This window comes from Phodopus roborovskii, unplaced genomic scaffold, assembly GCF_943737965.1.
Source record: "Phodopus roborovskii unplaced genomic scaffold, PHOROB, whole genome shotgun sequence".
Classification (NCBI taxonomy): Eukaryota; Metazoa; Chordata; class Mammalia; order Rodentia; family Cricetidae; genus Phodopus; species Phodopus roborovskii.
The window spans coordinates 12038094-12050468 of record NW_026125295.1 but is presented as its reverse complement, the minus strand read 5'-3'; the positions used below and the strand labels follow the sequence as shown (position 1 = coordinate 12050468).

General features: G+C 46.9%; 2 protein-coding genes across 3 annotated transcripts in view; both read left to right on the top strand.

The window, feature by feature from the left end:
- Als2cl (ALS2 C-terminal like) overlaps positions 1–12375 on the top strand; it is a 232033-nt gene that overhangs the window by 832 nt on the left and 218826 nt on the right. The window lies entirely within an intron of this gene.
- Ccdc12 (coiled-coil domain containing 12) overlaps positions 1553–12375 on the top strand; it is a 48687-nt gene continuing 37864 nt past the window's right edge. Inside the window, exon 1 of the mRNA XM_051203263.1 lies at positions 1553–1698. Coding sequence (XP_051059220.1) covers positions 1603–1698 — 96 coding nt within the window. The 5' untranslated portion in view covers positions 1553–1602. The remainder of the gene's footprint in view (positions 1699–12375) is intronic.

Here is a 12375-nt window from a genome sequence, read left to right as displayed (position 1 = left end):
CCATTGGGCAGATCCTTAACCAAGTTTAGGATATCTCCAGCCTACTCCCTCTAGGAAGCCCTCCCAGTTGCTCCCTTGGAGGCAACCTTCCTCCCATAGCTTGTCATCTTTTATTCCTTTGACCTGAGGGGGATGCCTCAGGGGTTCCTCATGGCTATTTATGAATGGAAAAACTGAGGCCCAGACAGTCAGAATGAGGATCACAAGCAAGCACAAAGCATGTAGGCTGAATCTTTGCTGGGTCACTGTCACCACCACCCTGTCTCTTTTCTTGTGCCCAGGCTGCTTGTGAAGTGAGGGAGCCCCTGGAATTGAATAGAAATCAGGTTCTTTGTTATGAGTGGGGGGCAAGTTTGCTAAGTCCAGACAGATCCTAGGAATTGATCAGTCTGGAGTGTCCTAGATCTTGGGTGGCCAAAGGAAGGCTGACTTTGTCCTTTACCCTGCCCTATTTTGTACTTTTGGAGTGGGTGACCCTTAAATTTTGGCCTTTTTTTCTTGTCTCATGCATCCTAGTCTGAATGTACATGTCCTGAACACCGATAGCCTATATACCAGGCAGCCAGCCCCTCTTCTGCTGAGGAGACAGAACCAAGTTAACCCAGGAGGACAGTGAGGTTAGGGGCTGTGACATTTGAAGGAAGCTGGGAGGGAAGGGCATTCACCTGGGAAACAACCTTACAACACACGCTCCAGACAGGGAGCAACGTTGCTAATGGGCTAGTCCTCCCCTGGGAAGAGGAGCAGGGGAAGGAAGCTGGTGTGTACATCTGTGACCATCTGCTACAAACTCTTCATAAACTGGGAGGAAGGAGTAAGTTCTGTGGCGCTTACTTGGCCCTGGTTGATGTTTGCTTTTCTCCGGAAAAGGGAGCCCGACCCTGAGTATGCTGCTGCTCCAGAAAGGGATGAGAAGTCATTCTCGAGTTCAAAGGAAAAGGCCATGCAGATCTGGAGCAGAGTGAACAGAGAGGCCTAGGAGCAACTCATCAGGCGAGTCCGAGGTGCCACTGGCTGTAGACAAGGAGAGAGGCTGAGCTCAGAGTGAGACGGGAACCAGAGTGGCCACGGAAAGTTTCTGGTGTCCGGTGGTGGTGCTTTAAGACGATTTCCTTACTTAACCCAGACTGAACTCGAGCCCATAATTTTGCTGCCTCGGCTTCTGAAGTGCTGGAATTATAAACGTGCGCCACCACACCCGACCCAGGGAATGTTTCTCAAGGCATTTGCTCCTTGAAGACTAAGCACAAGTGTTTAAGGATGCTTAAGCATTCCAAGAGGGCAAACGGAGAGGTGGGAGGTGGTTAGGCCAAAGTGGAGCAATCGACTCACTCTAACCTCTTCCTCTCAGGTCTGATTCTACCTGTTTTCTCACTGATTAATGTTGGACAGATAGAACCTCAACTCCTTTTCCCGACCCAGCCTGCTCACTCGCAGTACAGGTTGCTCCAGAGCAAAGGGCGTGTCCTCCTGTAACAACTCAGCACTGATTGGTCTTCGGGGCTTCCGGCTCTCCATTCTCGCCCTTGGATTGGCCATAAAGCATTCTCCTACTCACTGCGCCTGCGCAGAGCGGAGAGGAAAGGCGGGGCCTTGGGTAAGATGGCGGCGGCTGCTGCCGGTGTGGGCCGCCTTGAGGAAGAGGCACTGCGGAGGAAAGAACGGCTGAAAGCCCTCCGGGAGAAAACCGGGCGCAAGGTAAGAGACGTGGAGCGAGAGCTGCAAGCATGGAGGCCAGTGTTCTGGGTCAGAGTGGGAGGGCTGAGGACGAGGGACACACTAGTCAAGGTGCGCGTGCGCGAGGGAGTAGCGCATGCGCGTTAGGACGGCGCTGGAATCCGCTGCTGAGATAGGCTTGTCGCTTCAGCCCAGGGGCGGACCTTGCGCGTGCGCTTTGGGCAGTGGTCCGCGCGACAGCCAAGATGTGGCATACATGCTAGTAGTTGCTTTTAATTATACGTCAGTGGCCGGCTTTCTGACACCTACCCACCAGGGCTCGGTCGGGTAGGGCAGCCGAGAGACTGCTGTGCGTTGGCAGCTGGAGTCGATCCGGCAAAAGTCCATACGTTGTCGTCTTTTCTGTCCCAGTTTGGCTCGCTGTCTTCTTAGTAACCAGACTCTGAAGCACTGTCCTTTCGTTAGCCACCAAGGTGGCCTGGACTCCTCTCTATTGCAGGTCTTTGCAAAGTAACAAAGAAGGAGATCTCTGAAGTTCACTGCCTGTGTGCAGACTTTCGCTGTGTCACCCGACGCTGTGCTTTCTTTCACTTCTCCAGTGGAGGAATAACGCATTTTCTATTCGTGGGTTGTTTTGACATCTAATAGGGGAAATCAGTAATGACAGGACCCAACAGACTGGAAGTTGTTGGCTCTGTTGTTATATAGGCAAAAACGGTGTCCATTACTCAAAAAAATAAAACATCTGACAGAGATGGGGGAAATCAGAGACTCCACTTACGATTTAATAATAATAATAATAAAAACCGCAAAAAAAAAAAAAAAAAAAAAAAAAAAAACCAAAAAACAGATGGGCCAGTCTCGGTTGAAGTGTGTTTTCCTTTCGGAATTACTGTACTACACTGCGAAAGCGAAAGGGGAAGTTGAGAGAGAAAGCTGACCAAATGGCTTCTGCTTTCGTTGGCAGCCATCGGATAATTGTCCTCCGGCACCTGACACAGGGAAGCTCAGGCTTGACTCTATTCCTCATCTGTCACTCTGCCTTACTCTTGAGGCAAGGTCTCTTCTCTAACCTGAAGCTTGTAGTGTTTTTTTGTTTATTTGTTTTTTGGGTAGGCTGGTGGCCAATGAGCCTAGAGATCCTCTAGTCTCTGCTCTTCTACAGTGCTATGGGCAAGTGTGCAAGCCTATGCTCAGTCTATTATGTGGGTGCTTAGATCAGTACTCAGGTCCTCATGGGTTTATAGCAAACTCTGTTAACCTCTGAGCCATCTCTATCCTCAGCAATGAGATACATAGAGGTAAATAGGTTTTTTTGTTTGTTTGTGTTTTGTTTGTTTGAGGTGGATTTTGCTGTGTTGTTCAGGCTAACTTTGAATTTAGGATTCTTCTACTTTATTGTCTCCTGAGGAGCTGATATTACAGTCAGGTGGTACCTTGTCCAGCTTTACATTATTTTGAATTGTGTAGCCTTGCAGTAAGTTTTTTGTTATTGTTTGCTTTTGAGACAGAGTTTCTCTGTGTAGCCCTGGCTCTCCTGGAACTCACTCTGAAGACCAGGCTGGCCTCAAACTCAGAGATCTTCCAGCCTCTGCCTCCCAAGTGTCAGGATTAAAGGGGTATACCACCACACTGGGTCTTGCAGTAAGTTTTGAAATTAGTTAAAGTGGTGTAACTTAGTTTCTTTCCAAGATTATTTTGGCCATTAATGTTCCCATAAAATTCCATTTGAAGCTAGGGATGGTGATGCGTGGTTATTATCCCATTGATAACTTGGGAGGCATAAGCAGGCGGATCTCTGTGAGTTCGGGCCAGCCTGGCCTAAATAGCTAGTTCCAGGACAGGATCCAAAGCAATACAGAGAAACCCTGTCTCAAGAACCCAAATAAACAAACAAACAAACCTGAGCCACCAAACTGAGTTTACATGGTGCTAGGGACCTTTTAAGTGTGTGCTAGAATTGACCACTGACATGGTCTGGGTTGTTTGGAGGATTTTATCTTTGGCCAGGAGGAACATGTACTGTTAATATGGATTTGTGTGTACGTGTGTCTGGACACATGTCAATATTAGGTGTCTTTCTTGATTTCATTCCATCTTGTATGTGTACATGTGTATGTAGTGTGTGTATATGTGCAAATGTGTGCATGTGTCTTATGCTTTTGGAGACCAGATTTTGACATTGGGTGTGAGATAGGGTTTCTCTCACCGAATTTGTGCTCAGATAACTTAAGCTAAGCAAAATAAGCCAAACACAACAGGATCTCTGCTATCTAAAGAAGTATCTAGAGCAGGGAAATTCAAACCTCATACAAAGTAAATTGGAGCTGGGGTGAAGGAAATGGTGAATTATTGCCTAATAGGTGTAGTGTTTCTGCTGAAGTTGATAAAAGCTTTGGAAACAGTAGTGATGGTTATGCAACGCTGCATAAACTTAGTTCAACCGAAAACGAGGTAAGCAGCAAGTTTCATGTTTTATATAGTCTACCACACACACAAATGTGACGGAAAGGAAGACAGCGATGTAGCAGGGAAAGAGAAGCTGTGACAAAGCTATAGCCCTTTTTTCTTTCCCTTTTCAAAAATGTGTTTCTTTTTATTTTATTTTATGCATATGAGTGTCTTGCCTGCATGTATGTGTGTACACCACATATGTCTGGTGTCCTCAGGTCAGAAGAGGGTACCTGAGCCCTGGAACTTGAGTTAAAGGTGACTGTTAGCTTCCTTGTAGGTGCTAGAAACTGAACCCAGGTCCTCCTCAAGATCAATAGATGCTCTTAACCGCTGAACTCCCTCTCTCCAGCCCTCTACTGTGGATTCTTTTTGTAGCCCTGGCTGTCCTGGAACTCACTCTGCAGGCCAGGCTGTTCTGGAACTCATAGAGATCTGCCTTGCCTCTGCTTCCCCAGCACTAGGATTAATGGTGTGTACCACTACCACCGGCTTCTGCTGTGGATTCTTAAGCTTGTTCTCCACCTGTATGGTAGCTGAATATCTTTTGGGATAAGGTTAGAGATTTGGCACAGGTAGCACAGGATAGTTTCTTCAAAGAGGTTCGGCTAGACAGGACTTGTTTGCCTCCTCTTTATCTGCAAAGCGTCATTTATACTCTGGAATAACAAATTGGTTTTGAGATCCTGAAGTCATTTCTTACTCCAAACTGGGAGTTTGCAGATCAGCTTGCTGAACTGAGAGCATCTCATTTCACTGAGTGCCACAGTACCAGCAGGCACACTCTGTGCAGCTTTTGTAGCCAGTTGCTTTCTGCATGTCTTACTGCCAGTGGACCTTGGAGCAGTCTTGCTATGTACAAGCCATCTTAACCTACCTTTTCCCTTTGGCTGGAGAGCAGTGAGCCACAGGTTGACTGGCATTCGTGGCAGCAGTGTGGTGGTAGCTACAAAAAACACATGTTCACTGCAGCTGCTCTAGCAGTGGACGGCAGGCCAGAGCAAGCTGTGTCTTGTAGTGCCCAGCACTGTGAAAGAAAATCCTATCACACACAGGGAGTTTGGAAATGACCCAAATTCAAAATATGAAATACAATTTCAAGTGGTAAAAATGCAGATCATTTCACACCACTGAAAAGTTTTTTGAACTCTAAGAGAGCTGGGTCAGTGCATAAAATATTTGTCATGCAAACCTGATGATCTGAGTTTGATCCTTAGAACCCAAGTAAAAAAGTCAGATGTGGAAGCCCATACCTATAAGCCAGTACTTCCAGAGCGGGCTGCAGGTAGAGGAGGGGGTCAGCAGAAGCTCATGGTTTTAAAGATCGATTTTGGTGTGTGTGTGTGTGTGTGTGTGTGTGTATGTGCGTGTGCACACACACGTGCTCATGCTCACGTGTGCACAGGCACAGTGTGCCACAGCGCATCCCTGGAGGTTAGATGCTCTTCAGTGTTGTATGCACCAAGCTACAGTCCAGTGAACTTCTGAAGATCCTCCAGTTTTCACCTCACTGTAGAAGCACAGGTAGGTTCTGGGGATTTGAACTCAGGGCCTACATGTTTTGCCCACCAAACCATCTCCCCAACTCAATTTCTGTTAAAGATCAGATGATTCACAACACCCAGAACATATCAGAAAGCACACAATACACAGTGGCTAGGGGTGTAGCTCAGTGGTGGAATATTTGGTTAGAATACATAAGATATTCAATCACCCCAGAACCACAAAAAAAAAAAAAAAAAAAAAAGAAAGAAAGAAAAGAAGAAAAGAGATTATACAGTAAGCAGTTTGTAAACCCACTCATGTGTATCTCTCCACAGCAAGAAAGAGTGTGATCCCAGCTGCTCAGGAAGCTGAGGTGGGACTATGAATTCCAAGGTATGCCTGGATTACAGAATGAGTTCAAAGCCAGTTTAACAAGACCATGTCTCGCCGGGCATTGGTGGTGCACACCTTTAGTCCCAGTACTTGGGAGACAGAGGCAGGTGGATCTCTGTGAGTTCCAGGTCAGCCTGGTCAACAAGAGCTAGTTCCAGGACAGTCTCCAAAGCTACACAGAGAAACCATGTCTCGAAAAACAAACAAACAAAACAAAACAAAACAAGACCATGTCTCAGAATGAGAGGCCTGAGGCCTGGGAATACAGAGCTCAGTGTTGCAGTGAGTGCCTAACTAGCCTGAGAATCTTAATTAGATCATCAGTACCACAAAAAATGAAGGTAAGAATTCAGTGTGTAAGAGACATCATCAGCCAGGAGTGGTGGCACACACCTTTAATCCCAGCAGAGGCAAATGATCTCTGAGTTAGAGGTCAGCCTGATCTACAAAATGAGTTCTAGGACAGCCAGGGCTACACAGAGAAACACTGTCTTGAAAAAACAAACAAAAAAGAGCTACTTCTGTTCTCAGGGTCTCTCCTTCCTCTAGTCCTCATGTGGTCTTAGTCATGTGATCTTAGGCACATGACCTAACCTCTACTGGCTTGTGCTTCCACCCATAAATTAACAGAAAACCTTCCTCCCACTGACTTATCGGGTTGTCATCAAGACCAGATAAGATAATCTGGGCTGGTGACACATTCACCCAGTAAACTCTGAAAGTGCTGTTGTATTTAATGATAAATGAAACCGTTAGAGCTACAAACAAAACCAGAGACTCCAGGAACTCACACATCCCTTCCCTCCTTTTCCTCTCCAGGACCATCTCCATCTAACATTAATGCACTTGGTATTCGTCTCTGCAGCCTAATAGAAGGTAACTGCTTTCCCCACAGCTACACTTTCAGTGCCTGAAGCCCACAATGCTACACTCAGTATATGTTCCTGCTAAAGGGACGGATCACCAGCTCCAGTGACCCGTTCAGAATCCAAGCAAACATTCTGTCACACAAACTGACAAGCCAAAGGGAAAACCCTCTAACTTCTCTTTTCTAATCAGGAAAAGCACTGGGGACAAAATTAAGAGGCTGTGGAAAGGGTCAGGCCTATTGCAACACACCTTTTAATTTCGGCAGAGGAAGGCAGATCTCTGTGAGTTCTAGCCAGCCAAGGATGTAGACACCCTGTCTCAGACAACCCACACCCTTCACCTCCTCCAAAAGAGCATGTAGATAGGGAAACAAACCAGAAGCCAAAAACTTCTGAGTCAAGATGGAAGCTTTACGGCTACTTTTACTTTATTTTTGATTTTTTTTTTTTTTCAGTTTTATGTGTATGAGTGTTTGCTTGCATATGTCTGTGTCACATGCATGCAGTGCCTGTGGAGGCCAGCAGAGGGCGTTGGATCCCCTGGAATTGGAGTTATAAACAGTTGTGAGGCGCCATATGGGTGCTGAGAACTGAACCTAGGTTGTCTGCAAGAGCAGCCAGTGCTCTTAACTGCTGGGCTCTCTCTCCAGCTTTCCTTAAAAGAAAGAGGGGAAACTCCGAGGACCAGTAGTAAGCTCCTGATGCTAATGCAGAAGCCATACAGTTCCCATATGCAAACTTTCTAAGTTAAAAACTTTCTGAATTCAGAACTGTCAAAATTTAACCCAATTAAATAATAACCAGTGCGTCAGCGAAGTGAACAATCTAGATGAAATGTACAAATTCATAGCAAGACAAACTTCTAAACTGACTCATAAAGAAACAAAACAAATTGAATAGATTTACACGTAGTAAGTAAACAAGTCAGCTCAGAGAAGAATTCTTGGTTAGCATGCACAAGGCCCTGAGTGCATCCTGGAACCACAGAGTTAAAGGGGGGGGGGAGAGGGGTAATAGCAATATGACTCAATCAGATCCCAATCACCCATGCAGCCATACAGCCATATAAAAGCCAGGTGATTGAGCACGATTGACGTCTGTAACCTCAACACCAGGGAGGCAGGAGTTCAAAGGATCCTTGCCGCTAACTAGCCACTAACTAACCGAAGTGATGAGGTCTGAATACAGTGAGGAGAGATTATTTAAAAAAAAAAAAAGTGAGCTGGGCAGTGGTGGCGCACGCCTTTAATCCCAGCACTAGGAAGGCAGAGACCAGCCTGGTCTACAGAGTTCCAGGACAGCAAGGCTACACAGGGAAACCCTGCCTCAAGCAAAACAAAACCAAAAAATAAATAAAAGTAATATGGGAAATCGTTCAGTCAGTCAGGCACATGCTCTTCAGAGCATGAGGATGCGGATTCAGATCCCCAGAACTCAACCAACAACAGAAAGGCAGAACATGCTCACATACATCTGTAACTCCAGTGCAGAGATTGCAGAGCCACGTCAACCCCTGCAGCTTGCTGGCCAGCAGGTCTAGCCAATTCTCTCTTTCTCCTTTTTAATTATTATTGTGTATTATGATGGGGTTAAGGTGTGCAGGAAGGCCAGAGAACACCTTTTTGGAGTCAGTTCTCCCACCTCTATGTGAGACCCAGCAACCAAATTCCGGTCATCAAGCTTGCATAGCAAGAGCTTTACTCTCTAGGCTGTAGTGCAACTCTAGTTGGCACAGATTTTTAGTGTTCATTAATATTGTGCCAAGTACCAGGATTTTGTTTCTTTTTAAGGTTAAATAATAGTACACCATATGAATATACCATATTTTGTGGATTTTCATTACTGAGTATTGAATTCACGCTAAGCCTGCACTCTACCACCAAGCTTCACCTCTACTGTCTCTGCTGTGTCTTATTTTATTGCCCACTAATCCAGTGATGGACACTTTCTGACCACTGCTTGAGCATCGTTTTAGTTCTTTGGATGGATACTGAGCAATGCTATTGCTATACTATATACTAATTCTGTTTTTGTTTTTGTGAGACAGGGTTTCTGTGTAGCCCTGGCTGTTTTGGAGCTCACTCTATAGACTGTTGAGCTTGATAGGAAGTACCTCTGCTCACAGAACTGTCTATCTCCTTTTCTGAAGTTCTTTAGTTTTTTTTTTTTTGTTTGTTTGTTTGTTTGTATTGTTTTATTTTGTTTTGTTTTTGAGATAGGGTTTCTCTATAGCTTTGGAGCCTGTCCTGGAACTTGCTCTATAGACCAGGCTGGCCTCAAACTCACAGAGATCCACCTGCCTCTGCCTCCCAAGGGCTGGGATTAAAGGTGTCTGCCACCATGGCCCGACTTCTCTGAAGTTCTTAAGTGACATTTTTTCTGCTTTGCTTTATGTGAGAGGGTGTGTGTATGTGTATGTAATTATCCCTTCCAGTGAGAAATCACTCTGACCACTTAGAGATTAATAAAGGAAAAATTCTTTAATAATAGAACTCAGCTGGTTCTGGCTAACACACAAATGGGGAGCCAGCCTCCTACAAAAAGTTTTATTTATATAGGCCTTAGGCTTATACATTCCACATTGGCTGTCATATCTGGATCTCTTTCATGTTTCTAACAAGCTTGGTTAGTGTACTACTCAGTCTTGAACTATACTGGAGGCAGGGTTCTTCCAGTTAAATTCCACTTTGTATGCTGTAGAGTCCCCTAGTCAAGTTTAGTAGTCCCTAAATAACATCAGTTTATTATTCCCAGTTTCCCCTGTGGCAGAAGGACACGTGTCTAAGTTACTTTGAGTTACCTTTGGGGCACACAGTGGCCTCTTGAACAACATGCTGAGTGGCGAGATTGGGAGGAAATGTGGCTTGTCTGCTGTCTGCAGATAAGAGCTCAGGAGGCCCCTCCCTCAGGGAGGAAGTGCTCCTCACTTTGTATTTTAACCCTTTGATATGACTGTAGACTGCAGGGTTAAGCACTGTCTTGGCCTGCTCCTGCCAGTGGGGAGCCCTTTGCCTTTTATTTAGCATCTGTCCCTTGATGGCCCCCAGCAGTCTGTGACAGGTCCTTCAGTGAGCTCCTCCTGGGTGGGTTGGTTCCTCCCTTCATTTTGTCCCCCGCCCCACCTATAAGCTCATAATTTGATGATATTGAGTTTGAAGCGTCCTGAGATTGTGGGAAGTGAAGACAGACAAGATTAGGAGTCACATTGTTTCTGTGTATCGCTAGGCACACAGCTCTGTGTGGGAGACACACAGCTTCTTGTAAATTTACAGAGCACTTCCTGCTGTGACAGGGCTGTGAGGGGCATGCACCAGAAGCTCAGGGGCTGGATTACCAGGGTCCTGAGGGATAATGATGTTCTGCCTGTCCTGTGGGGAGGTGGATGCTGCAGAGGTCACTGCCACCTAAAGCAGTGTCTTATGGTCAGCCAGCCCTGGTGGGCCGTCGGAAAGGCTTCGCACAGTGTCAGGTGGAGTCAAGATGGCTCTGAGGCAACTTAATGAGAAGAAGAGGTGGGCTGTGGGACGGAAGGAGAGAAGCCATGGGGACCTGGGAAAGAGAGTTTGCCAGGGGAGCCATTCAGAGGTGACAGCATTGAGGGACACAGTTTGTTCCTGAAAGTGCTGGACCTAACCCTGCTGGAGCCAGGATTTCCCGGTGGGAGGGCAGCCAGCTCGGGCACTTTCCTCTGTGGTAGTTGCTTTTATTATTGTTGTTTTGTTTTGCATTCTTCCAGAAGATCCAAGCTAAATGGATAGTGAGCCCTTCAGGGAAGGCTCTGTGGATACTCTCTGTGGCTCTCCCTTTCAGTGCGGTCCCCAGGGCAGTGTGAGCCCACTTTGTCCCCTCTCTGTCTCTCTCTCTCCCCCCCTTTTTTTTTTTTTTTTTTTTTTTTTTTTTTTTTTTTTTTTGAGACAGGGTTTCTCTGTATTGCTTTGGAGCCTGTCCTGGAACTCACTCTGTAGATCAGGCTGGCCTCGAACTCACAGAGATCCGCCTGCCTCTGCCTTTTGAGTGCTGGGATTAAAGGCGTGCACCACCGGCTGACCTCTTTCTCCCTTGATGTCCAAATGTAGTCGCTGTAAAAGTGATTAACTTGGCACAAACACCCCATGGCTGTTGGCTTTCTGGAGCATTGGGCCTGAATTGGCTGCTTCTTGTTTCCATGACGTGGAGACCAGGAATGTTGTTCACATCTTTAAGGGTTGGATGTGACCTTGGAATCAATGACTGGCTGCCAGCTTGTAGGCTCATCAGCATCCCCTAGACCAGCAGCTGTGGGGCAGAGTGGGGCTGTGCAGTGGTACTTGATGTAGTGATGGCTGTCTGTAGTCCCCACTGTCCTGACCAATAACCACAAGCCCCATGTGGATTTTAGCCCTTGACATGTGGCTAGTGTGAAGTTCAATTTTAGTTAATTACGTTTAAATAGCCCCCTGTGACTCCTGGGCCCCTTATCAAACAGAACATCCCCGAGGCTCTAGCTCAGTGCATAACATTCATAATTTCCACCTGAATCCCATTCACTAAGATGTGAGGGAAAGAGAGAAGGTAGACCCCCAGAAGGCCCCCAGGCCAGCATTGGGAGCCAACGGTTGGGCAGAAGACTTGAATTAAAATGCCCAGGTGTCTTCACGGCTGGTTCCTCCAGCAAATGACAGTCTCAGGCCTCTGGGATGCTTGTACACCCTGAGAGTGGCCCTGGCCAGTGTGGTGGGATGGGGGAAAGAGCAGGAGGGAAGAGCTGCAAGTGTTGGATGGAGGCAGAGCAGTGGCGAGGAGAGGGGGCAGAGGTCAGCACTGCTCCATGTCCTGCCTATGCCCCAGCAAGGTGTCAGCCTGCATAGCCATCTAAGGCATGATCTTGCCTTGTATTCGGTCCCAGAGTTGGATGTTAGTTCACTCTTATTTACCAGACCAAGAAATCTGGGGCTTAAGGAACCCGCCACAGGGATGCTTTGAGTTATTACTATCCCTGTATTGTGCCGTAGAGCCTGGGTTCACATTCATCTCCACTCTTACCTCCAGTGCTTAGGAACCTGCAGTCCCCATGAAGGAGCCTCCTGCGCTTGTGGGCTTGCCATCGGGCTGTAGGAACCTGCAGTCCCCATGAAGGAGCCTCCTGCGCTTGTGGGCTTGCCGTCGGGCTGTAGGAACCTGCAGTCCCCATGAAGGAGCCTCCTGCGCTTGTGGGATTGCCATCGGGCTGCCCAGTGGTGTAGTGGAGATAGCATGGGTATCAGTGCAGGGCAGATCTGGCTTAAACCTCAGCTCTCTTCACCATAGCTCTGAGACCTTGAGCCAATCTTTAAAGCTCCGCCCCCCCCCCCCATGTGAAATTGAGATGTGGCTTCTACTTTCATTAGTAGCTGGGCGACAGACAGAGACAATGGCGGCTACAAGTGTCTGGCACGGGGCCTCTCATAAACACGGATGCATTTCTTTTCTTCCTGTCCTTGGAAGGGGAGAAGCCTAGGTAGCCCTCTTGTCCTCATTGCTA